The sequence below is a fragment of the Parasteatoda tepidariorum genome, chromosome 6 (assembly GCF_043381705.1).
Source record: "Parasteatoda tepidariorum isolate YZ-2023 chromosome 6, CAS_Ptep_4.0, whole genome shotgun sequence".
NCBI lineage: Eukaryota > Metazoa > Arthropoda > Arachnida > Araneae > Theridiidae > Parasteatoda > Parasteatoda tepidariorum.
Genome location: NC_092209.1, coordinates 56,473,209 through 56,494,222, shown reverse-complemented (window position 1 = coordinate 56,494,222; position 21,014 = coordinate 56,473,209). Strand labels below are relative to the sequence as shown.

Here is a 21,014-nt window from a genome sequence, read left to right as displayed (position 1 = left end):
TTTTTTTTTTTTAAAGTCCGTTGATCTTGCCTTGTTCTAGGTTTTAATATTTATGCTAGTGCCGTTTTTTAACTATCGTTTCGGTTCGATAATTTTCAAGTGTTGTTTTTATTTAGATTAATAGGTTTTCCTTTTATTTTCGCCCCCCCCCCATGAAATATATTGCGTTATTTAATCATTGGTTTTGTTTATTAGTTGATTTAGGAATCGTAATTATTTTTTAAACTTGTTTTTCTTGTCTAAACTTGCAAATTTTTTTATTCTTTTAAATTTTATTTTTCTACAATTTTTTTCCTTTTTAGATTTAGGAGTGCTTTTCTTTTTTCTCTTACTTTAAAATGTGTTTACATTTTTTCCTTGTAATTTGGGTTTGATAAAACATCGATTAACGACACTTTTTTGTCGATCCAGGAAACCGGGAAATTAAGACATCCGGGATAGCGATGGTCCCGAGCATCCCGGATAATTGGTTCTTTATTGTACAGACATTAGTATTGAATTGGTTTTTTAAAATAAAATACTTATTCAATTTGTTTATTTTTTAAAAGTTTTTGTGTATTTTTATTACAGTGTCGGGTTTTTGAATAATGTTTTATTAAGGAAATGGTATTTATTTAAAGAGTATCTACCTAATATAGTTTTGTGTTGCTAAATCTGTGTTTAATTATTTTATTTCCATTTAATATTTTTAAACAATTATTGCTCTATTAGTGTGTAAAATTTCTTGCATTCTTATATTTAATAAATTTTTTACTTAAAATTCCTTAGAAGTGCCAAATGTTGCATACCATGCACCTTTTTTTACCCCTCCTGAAATCTCCTGAATTCTTGTTAGGGAAACTCCTGAATGTTAATTTTGCTAGGTTGGCACGTCTGAATATATATATCACTTATAATAATTTTAAGTTCGTAAAGTTTTGCGTTGCATTTTAATTTACGAATTGTTTTGGATTTAATAAAGTATATTTAATTTTTCCAAGTTGGTGTTAATTTATTTTTACTCTTGATTTATTCTCACTTTTGCCTGTTCCTGAATTATGCACTTAATTTTTATTAAGTAATATGTAAAGTTGAAATTTCATTTTTACACTTTAGAGATTTCATTCTTGACTTATTAAATTTCAGAGCTTTATTTTATGACTTGCAATTATTTATGATATGTATGGATGAATAAGAATAATCTTCTGTTATGTAATAAACTACCGTGTGATCTGTTTTTATCCTAGCAAAATCATATATTACCCCTAAAATTTACCTAAAATTTTTTGAAAAAAGTTCCTAAAATTACCCTAAAATTTTAAAAAACTTTGCTGCTACCCGTGTGGATAATTGATTTCGTAATATCGGTATTTTTTATACATTGTTCACATGGAAATACATTTGGGGATTCGGAAAATATTCGTTACTTTGAAATTTTCGCTATTTCGAATTTCGCAAAAACGGGATTTGACTGTATGTGTATATGAGTGACAACATTGTGGCATTGAGCATTTATTGGAAGAGATGGTCTTCTTACCCTGATGGATGCTTGGAGCTCACGTAGCTTCAGATAAAACAAGTAGCAGCCTTCTGAGAAATTAGGATGGACTATGTGCGTCTGACCACATTATCATTGATCATGAAATTAAGAACCCTTAACTTAAATTTCTCCCTGGCTCTATTGCGGGTTGCTGACCCCTGACCAATGTGGGCTTCCGTGGGAATGCTTTACTTTTTAATTAAGCTTGTTATAATAACAATATTGTTATTGTAAGGCAGATAGTTTATTACTTGCCATTTTTTTCATAAATAATGTAGTTTATGTTTTTGTCTGATTTTAGATTCCACGGGAGTGGGTTTTCTATGGCGCTCGTAAATTTTGGAGATCCATGTTTGGTCGTTGCCCTGCTGCATATTTTACAGCTTCTGCTTCCACCAATCAAAATGAGAAAAGTGCAAAACAATCTGATTCTGGAAAAGACCATTGGCATGGAATACTTGATGAACTTCTAAAAGGCGGCTGTGTTTCTGCAGAAAAACTTATGAAAGAGAATCTAGGAGGTTTTCTAAATTTCATGGAATCAGTTTCAGGTATGTAATACTTTATTTATCAGGCATGTATCACTGTATGTTAGCATGTCCACATTTGGCCTTTGTGTCACTAAACCCTACATTCAATCAATCAATCACTGTATGTTAGAAACTTTGTACCATCAATGGATCCAATTAATGAAGCAAATTTTGAGGTGGATTGAACTCAATTATATCAACATGCTGCCATTCCTAAGGTCTTCTTTTCATAGCAACAGTTTAATTTCAAAATTTAAAGTGATTTGGCCAAGATAAAAAAACCTTGTTGTGTCATTGTGGTCTCATTTTAAAATCCATCGAATTCATGTTCAAGTTACTCTGATTTTATCACCAGTAAATGGTTGGTGCAAACAAAGATACATTTTCTCTTAAGAGTTATCTAATTTTCTCACTTTCTTTCAACCACATGCCATATTTTTGAAAGTAAAATAAGTCTATTTTTTATTTGTTCTATTTTTAAAGCCTTTTAAGGATTAGTATTTGAATGGAATTAAAAATATTGGCAAAGTTTAATTAATTTAGGTGATGTTTTTAACAGTATAATTTGATGAAACATCAAATTGCAGCAAAGATTATCAAAATTGTAAAAAAATAAATAAATTAACGACTTTTTAACTCCAAATGAACTCATTCCACTTTCAGAATAAATAAAGGCCAGATTCAAAAATAAAGGTCAGATTCCCTAATACAGGCTCATATATAAATTGTTCTTCTACTAGATATATTTTTCATTATTAAATGAATATGATTGAGCTAATATAATTTCTATACAAAACATAGAAATTAATCTGTATTGTTTTCTTTGTTAAAACTATATTCTTTTAGGAAATATGGATGTAAAACTTGAAAGGGATCCACCTAAACCTAGCAACTCTAGTGAAAAACAAGATAATAAAAATGATGAGAAGAATAATAATGACTCTTCTAAGGTAGAACCTACACCCACTGCTTCTACAGCTCTTCCAGCTGAAGAATATTTTCAAAAGATAACTAAAGCAGTAGAAGATTTAGGCTTTTCTAATCTCTTTCCTACTGAAGTAAGCATTTATTGGATAGACAAAAATTGCACTTTAAAAAAAAAATACCAGAATGTCTTCTAATAATCAAAATTCTGTTCGACTCAAATTTTGTCTCTTGAACACAATGCCTAGTCCTCTTAAAATTGGTTATTGGAATAGATCGATAGTTCTGGAGATCCCTGCTATATGTTAAAAACGTTCTAAGATTTACTTTCTCATTGTTTAGATACGTTTTCTGAACTTATTCTTGTAGTACGAGGGTCAATTTTGCTTGAACAATGCTACTAAGTCCATGAGATATCTGAATAACATTATTAAATAGAATAAAAATATTTCTAAGCATTTGTAACTATATTAGCAGTTTAAAGGAAATGTGTTTTCTTCTTTTTTTTGGGAAAGTAAACTTTAGGAATATTATGCAATTATTTTAATGACCAACTGTGATTATTATATCTATTTAAAACATACAGAAAATAACAACAATGGTTTTTTTTGGGATGGGGGGAATAAAATCTAATTAAAGAAACAGCTTTTGTTACTTCTGCCCCATTTTGAAATTATTTCATTTGGTGTTTTTCTGCATCATAGAAAAGAGAAAGCATTTTCAAAGCAACTAGAATTAATCTAACACAGTGCATGTTCAATAATGCTAGAAATAAGTTGAAAAATCTTATAGTTTCTGTAGCAGAAGTCTGTAATAAAACTTCTCAAAAGTAACTGGATTGTTTAAAATAATTAATAATCTTAAGTGTTCAAATATAGAACTATTTTTTAAAACTTTTATAAATAAAGTTTTATTTTCTTAAGCTTCTGGTTATAAACTATGCATATTTATAACTTTTTGGTTTATATAAGAATATTTTTTGAAAAGTAATCTAGTTTTTTTGAGACCATACTATATTGTAACTATATGCTCTTATAAGATTGCTTTAAAATGGTGATGTATGACATAATTATCATAACAGATTGTTGAGAATCATAGATTACTTATTTTTAAAAGTTTTAAGAGTAATACTTAAGTTTTTGTTAATTTTAAGGACATTGTAAGAAAATCTGATAAGCTTGCAGAGGAAAGAAATTTAGATGAAAAAAAGCAGTCATTGGAGAAAAATGACTCATCTGCTGTTGGAGATTCAGTAGAAAAAAGACAGGGAGAAAACTCTTCTAAACCTTGTGGTCTTTTTGGTGATAATGTAAGTATTATTGTGCATATTTGGAAATTTAATTTTTAAAACTGATATCTTTTTATTACTGCTTCCAAACTAATTTTGTAATTCTACTGTCAGGAAACTTATTGTTCCTTGTACAGTCTACAAAAAAAAAAAAAAAGAAAAAAAAGAAGAGATATCACCCTGAATAACTTTTGTTATAATGATCAGATCTTTATGTACTAAGTGTCAATCTTAATGGTTTTTGGGGGGTGACTTCAATTATGTTAATTTGTTAGTGCTAACTATTAATTAAGTTACAAAATCAGACACAAAAATGCATCTTCTCTGAATAAACATCTTTTTTTTTTTTTTTTTACATACTTGGATGTTTGACCCTCAGAGTAGGAGGGCAAGTAAAATTTTGAAAAGATTGGATTATAAATTAGGGGGGGGGGTAATAAGTTATATATATTTGGCGCTAGTACCAAAGAACAGCCAAGCAAAGTCGCTGCTGTCAATGACTATTTTAAGACCTATATACTAATTCAAGAGAGGAATATTTAATTTTAAGGGTATCCACGCATCTGGAAAGTCATGAAAAATCATGGATTTTGGTATTGAACAAAATTTGTCATAAAATGTCATGATTTTAACTATGTTTTTAAAAAAATCATGGAAAGTCATGGATTTAGGTTGCTAAAAAATCTAATTTTTAAAATGGAATTTACGCCACACTCCCCAATTTCATGGAGTTCTGATATTCCGATCTCAATTTGTAACAAAATCCTCTTTCGCAGTTATATTTTATTAAAGTATAAAATGCTTTTATCTTTTTTTAAGTATTATGGTGTTCTTTCAAAAACGAAAGAACATCATTTCTAGAGCGAGTTATCTTTTAAACTTCTGTGATTTTAGAATTTTTTTTTGTTTATTTATTATTCATTTTTTAAATTTTATTAATTTAAAATTCTTGCTGAAGCAAGCAAGTCATTGTCCAATTAGGAGTATTTCTTCCCTTTCCGATGAACAAGTAAAGTATCTTTAGAATATAATTCTGCAGAAAAAAAAAATCTGGTATTATATATGATTTTATCTGACATTATTTGGGTTTTAATGTTGTTTTAACTTCATTTATCTGAGGATTGCATACTAAAATCAAATTTGCTTAATTTATTATAACTATATACAAAATTTTATTGTTGTAATTTATCTTCATTAAAAGAAACAACTAATTATTTGTTAAAATTATATTATTTTTTACTTTATTGATTTGTATTTTATACTCTTCTTAAAGGAAGCTTCTGATGGCTGGACAATCTTGAATAAACAAGAAGAGGAGAAAAAGGACACAGCATCTGCAAATGACAATGGAGCCAAACCAAAATACTCCGGTATCTACCCTTCAATATTCGAAAAAGTACCATCCTCAGAAGGCTCTGAATCTGCTGGTGAAGTCTGTGCTGAGACAAAAGTCAAAGAAATTCCCCCTGTACAGACAGGCTCAAGTCTGACCGATGCTCAAATCTTACCAAAGCCTGCTGTTGCTGCAGTAAATGAAAGTGACAAGTTTGCCAAACTGAATCAAAATGAAAATGTGGCTATAAATTACGGTAAGTATTTTTGAGTGATAGTGTGATAAAATATAACATACAATTTTTATGCATTTCTTGAAGCATTAATTATTTTGAGGGAATTATGATTTGTTTAGTTGAGGTTTAATTTAATTTTCTTTTTATTATTTTAAAACTTGGCAAATTTAATTTTATTAAATTGTACACTATATTTATAACATCTAAAGATAATACTGTACTTCGATTTTTTTTCTTCTTTTTATTATTTTAAAACTTTAATTATTGAATTGCAATCTGGTTCTACTATCTAAAATCAAAGTCTTTTAATATATTAAGTTAAATAGCAATTTGGTTACAGTTTTCTAGTCATTATTAAGGTAGATGTTTTAGAATATTTATTCATAAAGTTTAAGTTTTTTTTAGCCTATTAAGCAAAGTAGTAATTCAGTTACAGTTTTCTAGCTATTATTTTTATCAATGTTTTAGAACATTTATTCATAAAGTTTAATTTTTTTTTAAACATTGTCTTAAAATGTTCTGCAAATGTAAAAGCCGGAAAGAAACTCATTTGAATAGTAATGTACACTGTGTACGGTGTCTATGTGGCTATATTTCTAAAAATTAGTTTCTATAGTTAGGAATAGAATATTTAACAGAGGGGGAAAGTGATATATGTTCAATTATTTGCATCAGAGAGGGGAGGCAACACCATCTAGCGGAAAAAGAGATCCTATCAGTGACTAAGTTAAAATTACATTTTAACAATATTAAAATTTTACTATAATAAAAATTGTAATGGTTAGTTATTTTGTTGCAAACAGCAAAAATGTAAATAAAAATAATATGGAATATACTTCAACTCATTGAGTTAGAAACAGAAATGAATTATATGATAGTTGTTCAACAGTGAATGAAATTTGGAGACTTATAAGCATATTTTTCCTATCTTCTCTAATTATGGGGACAAGGCGTATTTATGTATTATAACTAGAACAAAGTATGAAAATAAAAAGTTTTCTCATATATTAAAGTAAGATACTATCATTTATTTACTTAAGCTCTAAATCTACAATTTTTATGTTCACTTGAGAATGCACCTTTTAACTGGCTGAGAAATGTTTATCGCATGTAAAATATTTTGTGCAGAATATAATAGAATGTTTGAACAAATTAACTAATGAAGTTTTAGGGCATTAAAATGCTGAAGAAAAAAATTTCAATAAAAAATAAGCTTTCACTATAGTATTATTACTTACGTAAAGAAAGAATTAAAATTTTATTAATATATTTGCAGCTTGTTGCTTATTTAAATAAGTTTATTTGCCTCTCTGAGCATTTACTCATTTCTTCACTTTACCGGACTATGTTTGTATTGACTCGAAGATGAAATTAAAAATGAAGAAATGAACATTTGGAATTTGTTGACTAAGTTTTTAAGAAAAAAAAAACTGTATGTTTCTATAATAACTTTATTTGTTAAAAATATCTTAGAATTAAGTTTTTTTTTTAAAAAATGCGTTATAGTCATAATTTACATTATTTTTTAAAAATTTATATTAAACTAATTTTTAGAACTATTTTCTTTAACTAAAATTAAATGAACAATTTACCATTCTTCACTTTCAGTTTTGAATTTAATGAATAACTCAGAGGTCCCCCCATGTGTGCCTTAAACTATAAAAAGTGGTGGCTGTTGAAAACAAAACTCTACCTTAAACAGATTAAAATGAACAACATTTCTTAGGCTTTTTCTTTCAGTTTACAATTGAAATTGATTGAACAGAATATTTTTGTTTTAAATATGTATTGCAATGTAGGCCATGGTGGTAGTTATAATTATTAAATATGAATTAAGTTTCTGCCATGCATTATTATATTTAATTAATTTGTAATAATTCTACAGCTACATTTATTATGTTTATATAAATTCATTGTTAGAATATTTTTGTATTCCTTTCACAGATCCTGAAATAATGAATGCTTTGGTCAAAATGCAAGCCATGGGATTTACAAATGAAGGAGGGTGGCTTGAGCGACTTTTGATTACAAAAGATGGAAACATCAATGCAACTCTTGATGCTTTATATCCCAATACCCGTCGCCGTTAGATATTTCTTTGATAGACTCGCTATTATTTTAATCTTTACTTCTTGTATTCCATGTACTGTTTTATTTTGTAGTGAGAACTGTTTATTTTTCAGTAAATATATATGCACATATGTTATGATCTTTATATTTTGTGTCTTTCATACTACATATTCAATATTGTTTAGGAAAAAGATTTTTTTAGGCTCATTTATGAATTATTTTTAATTTACAGATGTAAATCATGTGAAGAAAAATATAAATTTAATTTTTATTCTCATACATGATAACCCTAAATAATATTTTTAAAAAATAATTATTATTTTTATCAAAGATTGCAAGGTGGGTAAAATATAGTGACATTTTTTATCAATGACCAAAGTAAAGCTGCTTCGAAAATAACAGATTTGACTCTTAATCATGTAAAAGACTGTTTTAATGTTTTTTTTCCTGTGTGGATTCAACTAGTTTTATACGTATGGAATATAACTAACTACTTGTTAAATTAGAGATGAATATTGGCTAATTGTTTTTTTTTCCTTATTAAACTACTATTCTCACATTTAAATACACTTTATCAAATATCCATTCTAATGCATCACGATTATTTTACTTGTGATTTAGTAGACATATTATTTTTTTTATTGTCAAGTTTTACTTTCTGGGCCATTTTTATTTGTGTTAAACAGAAATATGTAACATATTTTGTCATTTGTGCAAAATGTTGTTTTCTTGGGTGTTTAAAATAAATTCTTGTGAAAAAAATTGGAACATTTTACTCACGCAAAATTTTGTAAATGTGATATTATTATCAAAAATATTTGTTGTAAGTTAAGTTTTAATAAAACATACTCTTTAAACAACTTTCTGTTTAGAATTCATTTATTTTCATTCATACTTTTTCTCTCTCTCCGTCTTTACCGTTCTTCGAAGATGTTGACCTTTGGTTGTAAATAATAAAATGGGAAAATTTTTCAAGACAATTTTGCATATTTTTTTTAAAAGTAAGAAAATAAAAAGTTGCAATTTTTCTTAACTAATCTGACAATTATCTATTTTTACGTATCACTTTCCTTAAAATAAATCACTTAAATTATAATGGAAGGAAACATTAAAAAAAAAAAAAATATTTAGAAGTTTATTTTTTAATATTGGCATTTTTTATAGTTGCAACTTTATTTTCATTTATGAGTAATTCATCATGTGTATCTGTATTTATTACCACAACGCTAAATGGATCATTGGTGCAAGATTTCAATCTCATCTTTCTTCTTTTCATTGGCACGACATCCCAGGATGGGCCCTGGCCTTCTCAACAAGCCTATGCCAAGACATTCTTCCCTTAGCCAAGGTTCTCCAGTTTAGTATCTTTAAAACTTGAAGGTCCTTTTCAAGGCAGTCTAAAAATCTTAGGCTTGGTTGTTCTCTTTTTCTTGTACCTGTTGGCCTGGCACTGAAGACTTTTTTGGTTGTCCTGCTATCCTCCATTCTCACAATGTGGCCTGCCCATTTAATCCTTTGAATTTTGATGACATCAGGTTCTTTATATGCTTTGTAAAGTTCCGTGTTTGATCTTCTAAACCATGTACCGTTTTTACCAGGTCACCAAAAATGCCGTGCAGTATTTTTCTCTCGAATCTAGCTATCGTATTTTCATCTCCACGGGTCATTGTCCAGGTCTCACACAATCTCATCTTTGATACAAGAAGAAAAAAAAAGACTCATTAAAGAGAATTTAGTGTTTCTTAAAGGAAAGTCTCATTCTTTGCAATCTGTCAGTATTGCTAGCTTTAGAACAAAAATTGAACATATTTGGATTAGCAAATTCTACAAATAACCCTTTTTGTGAGACTAATGACATGTTGGACATGGCAACATTGTAGCTGCTTAATGCTATTTACTCATTGTATCTTTATTGTGTTTATGAACTGAATTAGGTTGCCTGTCATAGACTGATAGCTATCATAATTGAGGACCAGCATAGGATTAAAAATAACGCAGTTTTCTGACACTTTTTCCAACTCTTTATTCAGAAGTACTCTAGAACAGTGACATACATTAGAGGTGGATCTGCGGTGGCAATGGGCATAATTGACATAGAGGATTAAATGCAGCACAAAATCTTATATTATTCAGATTTGTCATTTTAAAAAATCTAATGATTTTTAAAAAAAATTGAAATAAAAAATTTCATTATCTCAGATTTGTTAAATATTATAAGTGTAGGGACCATATAATAATTTACTTCTGATAAAAATTTTCAGCTTCAATACTCATTTATTTACATTTAAAAATTTTTTTTTACAATCATTTCATTAAAGACATACTGATCCATGTAACATATTTAAATAAAAAATTATTAGGGGCCATTAACTATATAGGGTGCGTAGCGTTTTTAAAAAGTGCTTAAAGGTGCTTTTTTGGGGATTTCGTTTTTAAAAGCTTTTAAAGGTGCTTTTTTCAGCTGGCGTTTTTAAAAAGTGCTTTTTTTCGAGTAATTGTTTTTCCCTTCAGTGATATCTGGTGGATCCCATGCATTTCACGAAAAAAGGGAAGTTTGCTACGTAATCATTTACGCGGACTTCATGTCGTACCCACGTTATGACTTGCGCATGCACACTTGAAACCGAAACCCGAGTGCTCCAATTCGGATAGAGAATATCAGATCCTTATGAAATGTTTTTCTTTTTAATTTTTTTCTTGTTTATTTTATTTTACTTCTAACACTTTTTTTGAAGTAGGGGGTAAGGGTACTTTTGTTCTGAGTTCAGGGTCAAGTTGAATTCACTCAGTGATGTGGGAAAGTACTGATTGTTTCGATTTACACCCGTTTCTTTTTGGTTTTTTTTTTTTAACGCTAAAACTGTTTATAAAAAGTTTTTGTTTTTCAATAATATCATTGATTGAATATGAATTTTTTGAGTGCTTGAAAATTTTTGTGAAGTGCTTGAAAAGTTTTTAAAAAGTGCTTATTTTTGATTCAAAGATTTGGCTACGCACCCTGCTATACATTTATAATATGAATTTATACAAGTCTTAGATTACTTAATTCTTTACAAATCTTTATAAATTCAGTGTGATCGAATTATACATTACAAATTATATAAACATAATATTGTTAAATGTTTTGTTGAATATGCTTTTATAAATAACTTTTATTTAAATTTAAAAAAATACTCAATAACCTTTTTAAATAATAGTAAAATTTATTATAATTTAGAATTAAATTTTTCAACTAAATTAAATATTAGTTTAAAAAATATGTAAGTAACACACTTACATAAGTAATTATTAATTAAATAAAATAGAACGAGCCACTTAATATTGAATAAATTTGAAATTGTGTATAAATTGTTTTTATGGCGGCTAATATAATCAAGAAAAGAGTTCTGTTTCAGAAACTAGTTGTTTTATCATGATCATGTAAAGTGTTTGAAAATTATTTTGCATTTTGTTAATGTATATATAAGGAGCTTTCAACAGTACGAAGGAAATGTTTTTATTAGGGCTCACATCCTAATTCTAAAAGTTTTTTAAAGTGCTTAAAAATATTTGAGTACTTTAAAGGTGGCTAATTTTTGTTGAAAATTTGGTTACGCTCCCTGCCTTTGCCATCAGGCTAACTGTGGAAGGTTTTTCTCTTCATGTAACGCAAATGCTGCTTAGTTCCACCAAAAAAGTTCTCCACAGAAGCTAGCTTGTTCAAATGCTTGATTCATAAGTTCCCTATCTTCAAGATTGAGATCAAAATTATAAGGCTATGAAGATAAACATTGATGGCCGTAAACGCAGAATTGGGTCGGCTGTCCAACACCGGTTATAAAATAAAATACATTGGGGAAGAGCTCAAGATAACTTTAGGGCATTAAGCCAGCAAGATCTATAATCCAAGATTTAATCTGAACTAGAGATAACAGAATTATTGAGCTCAAAATATTTGTTCCAATGCGTGATCTGCAGGAGTTTTATTATCATCTAGATTGTGATCAAAATTACAAGGCTACGAAGATAAACAGTGATGGCCGTATACTCAGAATTGGGTCGACTGTCCAACGCCATCCAAGACTTAATCTGAACTAGAGACAACAGAATTTTTGAGCTCAAGATTTAATATACCAGATAAAGGATAAGATATATTATTAGAGATGATCTATTTTTAGATCATGCTATTTTAATACTTATAAATTAATAAAATATAGCAATTTTTATAATAATTGACTTGAATAAAAATTATAATTTTTTTGGTGTTGTATAATGTTAGTACAAACTACAATTTTGAATTCAACGTAAATGATTTAGAAACGATATATATTAATAGAACAAAATTATATTCTTTTTATTTTATGAAATAGTCTCTTTTAAGACTAGATTTTCTTATTTTACTTCTTTTCCACCTAAATTCTGAATAATCCTATTCAGTATAGTACATTTTACAAATACTATTGTAATCAATAGGAAAATTAAAAAATGGAAAGTTCAAAAAAATTATTTTCTATTGGAGATATATATGTAAGGAGCCAGCTACTCATGATATATTGACACAAATAGAATATTAAGGCTTAATACAGCCACTAGCATTTATACATCAAAATTAAATTTTGTACTATGTATATTTCTCATAACAACTGTCAAGTCCATAGTTGTTCTGATAATCCTTGTAAAAATAATTATGCGTTTATTAGTCTTGATATTCAAAATTTTTTTTTTGTTTGCTCAGAACTTACAATTTGGATGAATACAGGGTTTTAAAAGAATCATTTGAATTTTTTAAAACTTACTTTCACTGGACAAGAATTAATAAAAATTAGACTTTGCAATGTCAAAACTAGTAATTCAAAACATTTTCCAGATGAAAAGGAATTAGCTTTAAAAACGGAACCATATCTTTATCTTCCCCTTTTCCTCAGCAGAATGAATTATTGCTGAATCAGTATTGGAGCAAAACTTTTCCTAATTAACCACACTGTTTTTTTCTTTATCAGAATCGTTTTCTATTTGTGTTATATACCTTTTTTTAACATAAATCAGAAACAGGTACTTGACCCCAAGTTCATATACAGCGAGTGTCTCAGATTTTATTTTTTAAAAGACTATCAAAAACTTTGTAAAAAATAGTCTTTGTTTCCTCTAGGAGAGGGATGGCGAACCAATGGCACGCGTGCCATTTATGGCACCCGACACACCATTCTAGGCACGCCACCGATCACAGACTTCACTATGAAGCGTATTAACAACTAATATAAAATCACAAAAAACAAACAAAATAAATAAAAAATTGCTAACAAAAAAATTAACAATTAGTGCCAAAAAACATTTATGACCATAAAAACCAAACTAACAATAACCGGCAGAAAAAAAAAAAAATAGCAGTCCTGCTTAAACTAACATCTTACAACCTAATATAAGTTATTTGTCATCTAATCTGCAACAACAGAAGTCACACTGATGTTACTTTAAGTTGAATTACTCTGATAAGTGACACATTGCAAAATGTTTTTTTTTTTCACAGTAAATAAAGAGTTTTGAGTTTATAGTATTTATTATTATTATTTTCCCAATAATCCGAAGTCAAAATTATTTGACGGCACGTCTATGACCTCATTAAACAATATTTTGAAAAAATGGCACGTTGGTGCATAAAGGTTCGCCACCCCTGCTCTAGGAGGTACTCTAGAGCAGTGTTCCCCAACCCCCGGTTGGTGGATCAAATGGTATCGGGACGCCCATTTCATTGAAGCTAAATTTAAATTCCTGGGTTTATACCCCAAATTAAAAATATTTGTGTTCCACTGAAATTTTATTTATTTAAAAAAAAGGGGCCCCCGAAGGTAGTCACATAAATTTTTTGAATGTTTCAAAATGTTTAAAAAAAAAAAAAAAAAAGAAAACCAATGCAAATATTTTCTCTTTCAATTAGTCGTAATAAAAAAAAAATCTATCCATCATAACTGTAAATATCATAAATAAAACACGAAAGCGAGGAGCGAAATTTACATTGGAACTAATGAAGAACTTCGTCTTCTCGGATCTGAAGAACTTCATCAGAACTCGATCATGACTCACTGATTTAGCGTTCTAGTAAGTTAAAATGTTAAATCACTTTATATTTATTTTTTGGTGTAACTGAATTTTATTTTGAAAGCATTTTTAAATACAATTAAATTAAAAAATCAACGTCCCCCCTCCCAGCGGGCCGTGGAACACTGCTCCAGAGTATCACAGTACTCTTTTAGGTTAACAATAGGAAGCCAGACAGGGGGCGCAGCCAAATCTTTCAGCAAAAAATAAGCACCTTTTAAGTTCTTTTTAAGCACTTAAAAAATATTTTTAAGCACTGTATACATTAAGAAAATGAAAAAAATTTCAGAGACTTAACATGATCATGATAAAATAACTAGTTTCTGACGAAGAACATTTTTCTTGATTATATTAGCCACCATAAAAAGATCGAGAGATTTTTTGGTTCGATTTCAGAAGGTGGAAAATGAAGCCTGAATTTTTGAATATCTTGTAAAATGCAGCAGAGTTGCACATGAGAGTGCAAGAATCTCACTGAACCCAGCTCAGTATACGCACATGTGGACCCCAAGTATTTCATCAAACATGTAAAATGATTGCCGCTGTCATACCCTACGAAACGGCAGTATGTCGAAATGGATTATGAAAACGTTGAATAGAACAATGTGAATACCACACTTATGCATAATACATGGCGAAAATTGACATGGTAAAGAAAAACTCTCATTTGCGAAAAGGGAAATTTAAGCACTTTTTAAAAATACTCAATAAAAAAAGCACCTTTAAAGGCTTTTAAAAAACGAAAATAAGCACCTTTAAGCACTTTTTAAAAAGCTATGCACCGTGCCAGAGGCACACAGGAGGCGAATTTTTGTACTGAAATGTGTGGAAGTGATACGTGTATTGGCGATCGAAATGGGCTACAGGTGGAGCTGAGCGGAACTCTCTATCATTAGCGGAACTCTCTATGGAAACATTTCGCATGCTTTCACCATTAGCGTATGGAGAGTCATAGAAGAAGGAAGTACGTTAGATTCTGTATTGATTTTCATATAGATTAAAATCTTTCAAGCTGGGAAACTATATGGAACTGAAAGCTACATTAAACATAGTTCTAAAAGAAAGCATCATGGAAATTTTAAAAACTATTTTAATTAATTAAAAACGAAAAATATTAAGAAAAGGAAAAATATTGTAGTACATTCCTATACTACTTAAAAGAGGAGAGGGAAGGGCCAAAGACGTGGAACCGGTCTTCTCCTCGAATGGGGTATTCGAGCGTTGCGATCACTTATACTAATACTAATATCACCAGTATGGGAATTTTTTCAATGTATAAATATTTCTTGTTTTATATATTGAATGCATTGGAAAAACAATTGATAAAAAATAGTTCTTCTTTATTGATACCAATAGTTTCATAAAGTATCAGGTCTGCAGCTGATTTAAAAAATACAGAAGAACTTTCCTTAAGTCTTTCTCAATATTAATTATTGAATGAAGATTAATATTGAGATTACATTGATTTTCTCAGTTTCAGTATCATAAAGATTTTTCTCCAAACTTAAACATTTCATTATTTATTCCTGTGAAACTTCTTTAAAATTAAACAAACCTAAATGATACTGAATTTATATTTTAATGAATCTAATAATAAGTATGAAATTTATTTTTCATATTACTTGATATAACACAACAAATATAAAAAATAATAATAATAATTTCATTGACTTCTTTCCTAATGATAATCATTAAATTAATATCAATATGTAGACTTTATGGTTTGTAATAAAAATATTTGTGAAAAATTTATATTCTTCACATTTTTGTAGTAAAATAACAAGAGTTTAGATCTAGGTTTGAGAAAACCTAATAACATCTATAAAAGATATACTGTTTGTTTTACACAAAATTAAAATATATATACACAATAAAAATACAGCAATTAATAAAAACATACCAGATAATTTTGATGCCATTGTCAATGATAATAATTGAATCAAGATCAATATGAAGACAAATTATTTCTATTGATATACAAATTATAAAAAATATCATAAAAATACAGCAGAGCTAATAAAAAAATATGATTTCATGTTATTGTCAGTGATAATTATTGAATCAAGATCAATATGAAGACTAATGGCTTGTATCAAATTTTTTTTTAAAGATTTATACTCTTCACTTTTTTTAATGAAATTGCAAAGCTGTTTTTTTTTTCTTTTTCAAAGAAATCCGTTAAATTGGAATCTACATTGATGTAAACTAATAAAAAGGGTAAAACATATTTTCAGTATCAATTAATACAAATTAATCTGAATCAGTGATACTCCGATATACAATTGGACTAAGTGGATACAACTGATACAAAAATACAGAAAAATTTCTCTGTAAATCTTTCTCAATGATAATTATTGAATCAAGATCAATATCAAGACTATAGTGGTTTGTATCACAAAGATATTTTTTAAGATTAATACACTTCACTTCTGCTCCCGTTAAATTGTCATACAATTTGACAAATCCGACTGATTTAGAATTTTTAGGCGAAATTCCTAATATAGCAAACAATTCTAATTCATCTTCATAATCTGCAGCTAGAATGTATTGATCAGATACTGAAGCAACAGGATAGATTTTACTATATTTCCTACCAAAGGAACTGAAAATGTCTGTTTTTGTTGATAAAGCAGAAAACCCCATTGTATAGAGTTCTTTCAACTCTGATGCTCCAGATGTATTGAAAAGTTTATAGCAATGAATGTTATGAGTAGTAGTGTGTAAAATTCTACCAGAACCATCAGGGTGAAAAGTCACTGTATGTCCATTGTCACACAGCCATACACTACTCATTATGCTACCATTTTTTGCTTCTCTGCTTTGAGAAACATTTTTAACAGTAAATAATGCTTCATCACGAGTTTTTTTCAGATAAATATAATGCAAAGGGTAGCCACCAAAATGAACAATTTGGTCATGACATTGAACATTAAATAAAAGAGGTGGTGCAGAATTAACAATCAAATTAAAGGGGAGTCCTGTAGGAAAGACACCAACTTTGCCTTCTGAACCATACTGTTCACCAATTCTGTACGGTTGTAAATTTCCTGCAAAAATACAAAACAATTAAATATTAATTGCACACAAATAATTATTTTATTATATCTGAAAGATAATTGCAGAAAATATATTAAAATACAAGAAAATTCAACATTCACATAACTTTTTTTTCTTCTTCTGGATACCCAACACAGCTATCAAATTCAATGTGTAAAAAATAATAATATTTTTCAAAAAATAAATCACGTTTTTATTCATGAAACTGATAGAGTATGAAGCACTTGTGGTTGGTTAAGCTATCAATTGCTTCATACTCTTTCAATAATTCAATTTGGTAAAGAGAAGCATTATTTATTTTTTGAATCATTCTTTCAAATCTTTAAGTAGAATATTTTAAAAGATAAAATTTAAAAAAACCATGTGTATGTGAGTCATACCACCCTAATTTTGAGTAGAAGGTCAAATCTACATGTATCTGAAAACATATGGACATACAATGCTATCTTCCGGCAGTAATTTTATCTTTTAAAACGTTCCAGGACACTGGCACAAATGGCCCGTGAACGAGGCCCGGGGTGAACGAGGAAACGCTGTCACACTGGCGTGTCGGCCTGGAAGTGAGTGTGTTTCTTACTGGCATGTACATGTGACAGTCGGCACGAAAGGGTTAAAGGAGGTTGGTCGCTCTTAGGGGTTACTTCTATCGACTTCAAAATTTTATTCAAGGTTACATGATTTTTTGCAAGAGATTTCAATTTTACTCAGTGTCATTTTATTGGCGCGGAAATGCCACTTGCATTGGTCTCATGAAAACTGTATTGACGAATTAAATTTTGCATAAATTAAAATGATTCCTACTGATAAAATTAAGTGTAAAACCAAATTTACCAATTATGAATGATAGAACTATTTTAAATAAACAAACAATTATGTTTTTGTTTAAATTTGTATTTTATTTCATATCAGAAAAATTAGTTTACTTTATAAAATAAGAGGTTTGTTTGTTTGAGATACTTAGTTTTTTCCAAAATAACTTTTTCTAATTTAACTTTTAACTCTAAAACTAAATCATTGACGATATCGTCTTTAGGGTACTGTAACATGAGGTTGTCAATCTCTTTTAGCAATTGTCAAAAAGCTCTAAATAAGAGCCACTCACAAAAATAATACACATGAATCTATTTATTTGTTTTGTTAATATTTCTTATTTTGATATTTTTTCTTGTTTCCTTATTTGAACTTTTCCTCATTTGGTGCGGAGGTTTACCCGGGAGAGGTTTTCATGGTCTCTCTTGAAGTTTTTCTTCAAAACAAAGCCTACGGAAAAAATTCTATGCCTCCTAAAAGTGGTTGTAAATAGAGAAGGTAGCTACACAGAGGTGGTCTATCTTGGAGGTTTCACTGCATCTCTGCCAAAATATTTAGCAAGTTTTCTAATAACCTGATACAAAAAAATGTTAAAAAATAATTATATACAGACGGAAGTAAACAGTGAAAAAGCAGTTATGCCCTTTCCATTTTAACATATAAAATTATAAGTAATTTATTAAAAGCAGGGCTCGAAATAACTCAGAAATTTTACCCGTCCCCAAGGACGGCTTGTCCAACAATGTACCAGTCCTCCTTTGAAACTAACCCGTAGCTTCTAAATAAATAAAAATATCATTTTCTCTTATTTATTACAAACATTTATATAAATTGCACAATGAATTAGTAGTAACTAGGATTACATTATACAGTAATATAGGAAATACTAGGTTACTAATAGTAACCTAGTATTTCTTTTATGAAGTCATTTAAATGACAAAGGTCAAGTTATCCGGAATGACAATTTATCTGATGGTACTGCGATTTTTAAATGAATCAAATATGACGTTTGCCAGTTCCACAACCAGGCCAATGATTTACAGAGGTTTCTGCACAGAAATCTGAAAGGGGTTTTCCATTTAGGTAGATGTTCATCATTGCGTTTAACGCTTCTCGTTTAAGATCAGAATGTAATGTGTTTTTTTGTAAGTTCATTGCTGAAAAGACCCTTTCAACAGTCCCAGTACTCCCAAACAGAGAAAACATCAATTCCACCATACGCAGTATGCTGCTATATTTCTAGATTAGAGGATCATTTTAGAAGTGAGGAGCTAGACACTTGTAAGATAACAAAAATTAAAAATGTATCACGAACATTAACGGGCAAATGACCCTCCGCGTGGACGTCAGATTCGAGAAATCCGCATTCCGTGGTGAATTTTTGACCGCCGATGACGGGCGGTTTTTCGAGCACTGATTAAAAGTATTAGGCAATGGCACTGATGATTGCAGTAGATGCAAACGGGTACTAAAAAAGAAATAATTCCACAATATTAATTATTGCTGATTTAATTACTGAATATGATGTTTTAGATACTTATAAATGTAAGTAGCTAAGAAAAAGTATAAGCATTTTACTACATGCATAAGCTTGATCATTCAACCGGTAACACTGAGCCTATAGGCTACTAACATTTATTTACAATTATTTGTCAATTATTATTTGATTCAAGTTATGCTTTAATGGTCAAGAATAAGAGTATTAAGGTTGGCAAAAAATTAGATACTTTTAAAAAAAAAACGACAGTTGTTTTTATTTAAGTTCAATACTTTCACGAATATGTAAAAACAAAGACCCTATTTGTCAGTTAGATGTCAAATCAAGGAACAAAAGAAAAAAAATCTGTTATTCTAAATTACTCACGGTAGAACAAGTCTTTTTTCATTATTTATGTACACAAACTACACATTTAAAAAGTTTTAAAAATATTTGCATTTAAATAAATATCATACTAAATTATATAATTGAAATACATTGATTAAATAGTAAATTATTTTTAAAATTGTAATTTAAATCATGATTAAAAACGTGTTAATACTGCCCTGAATCACCAATAATTTTAAACGTAATGATTTATGCCTAATTTTGAATATAATTCATGCACAAATGAATCCTAATTTTGAATATAATTCACATATATCTAGTACATTAAAGAATACCTTCATTTAACACATCTTTGAAATTGTACATGTGTACACCATGCTGTCCCATTCCTAAAATCATCATCTGATCAGATACATTGACGTGTTGGCAGTTTCTTCCAAATGCACTACGCTTAATTTCAAACATTGCATGAAATTCGAGAGGGTAAACTGTAAAAACTGCAAGAATAGTTACAACATTATTTGATTTCTTTGTCCCTTTAGGATTTAGCACCGAGTTGAGAACAAATTGCTCAGAATAACTATTCCAGTCACAATGCAAGAATGATATATTTTCGTTATACGGCTTAATATATATTTCATTCATTAAAGATCCATTCTCCCATTTGTGCTGACAAAGCCAATCATCTTTAGTTATGTATATAATATATCTTGACAAAGGTATATTTTCTAGAGGATTATCAACAGATTGTTTAATAGTTTTATAAACTGGTGAAGTGTATGTAATTGCATCAATAATTTTTCTCATAGCGGATGTTTGTTTGAAAGAATGAGAAAAACAAGGCCTACAATTTTTACCGTAAAGTGTAGTACACACATTATAATTGTTGAAATAAAAATGCCCTCCTTCATATATTATTGGCTTCAATGATTTTTCCCACCACATATTATAATAAGTCCTATTTTCTGCTAAAATAAGATTCCGTAGGATTTTATTCGCTCGATACGGACTAGACTTCGGATATCGTTCCCGGTTTAACAATAAAAGTAAAACATTTTTTTCTCCGCGATTATTAGACATTATGTTAATAAAAATAAGCCAATTTCTTAAGTATCGACGTAATTAGAAATCATATTGCTTCGGAGGATAGCTAATCACCGCTACAGCGTCGGACAACAAGAAATAAACTCTTTGTTTATTTACATTGATCATATTGTTTGATTGATGACTTGCTTTGAGCTTTCTATTTTTGTGCAATTGCAAGAACAGTCAATGACTAGACAATTACTAGATTTTCGATAACACGATATATTTAACAAGTAAACGAAGATTCATGGACCCATTCTCT

At 29.1% G+C, this 21,014-nt stretch overlaps 3 protein-coding genes across 3 annotated transcripts in view; 1 reads left to right on the top strand and 2 right to left on the bottom strand.

Annotated features, from left to right (window-relative positions):
• The window catches only part of LOC107438573 (sequestosome-1), a gene marked incomplete at its 5' end in the record, with an annotated part of 17,998 nt that extends 9,238 nt beyond the window's left edge, over positions 1–8,760 (top strand). Inside the window, 5 exon segments of the mRNA XM_016050886.4 lie at positions 1,821–2,070; positions 2,896–3,107; positions 4,127–4,282; positions 5,535–5,850; positions 7,774–8,760. Coding sequence (XP_015906372.1) covers positions 1,821–2,070; positions 2,896–3,107; positions 4,127–4,282; positions 5,535–5,850; positions 7,774–7,919 — 1,080 coding nt within the window. The 3' untranslated portion in view covers positions 7,920–8,760.
• Positions 1–11,187, bottom strand: part of LOC139424767 (RNA pyrophosphohydrolase-like) — an 81,874-nt gene extending 70,687 nt beyond the window's left edge. The window contains exon 1 of the mRNA XM_071181597.1: positions 11,177–11,187. The gene's annotated coding sequence lies outside the window, so the exon portion shown is untranslated. The remainder of the gene's footprint in view (positions 1–11,176) is intronic.
• A 4,106-nt stretch (positions 11,188–15,293) lies between these two features.
• On the bottom strand, positions 15,294–21,006 carry LOC107438574 (DDB1- and CUL4-associated factor 17). Its single transcript, XM_016050887.3, has 2 exons — positions 20,002–21,006; positions 15,294–17,021 (listed from the first exon to the last, which is right to left on the bottom strand). The coding sequence occupies exons 1-2, from the start codon at positions 20,744–20,746 to the stop codon at positions 16,225–16,227; spliced, it is 1,542 nt and encodes a 513-aa protein (XP_015906373.1). The 5' UTR covers positions 20,747–21,006; the 3' UTR covers positions 15,294–16,224.
• Between the last annotated feature and the right edge of the window lie 8 nt (positions 21,007–21,014).

Bases quoted from the DNA above. Each gene is read 5' to 3' on its own strand.
- LOC107438574 (XM_016050887.3), bottom strand. From the start codon at position 20,746: ATGTCTAATAATCGCGGAGAAAAAAATGTTTTACTTTTATTGTTAAAC. The intron at 17,022-20,001 runs GTATTCTTTAAT...GTATTTTTGCAG, and splicing joins CAAAGATGTGTTAAATGAAG to GAAATTTACAACCGTACAGA.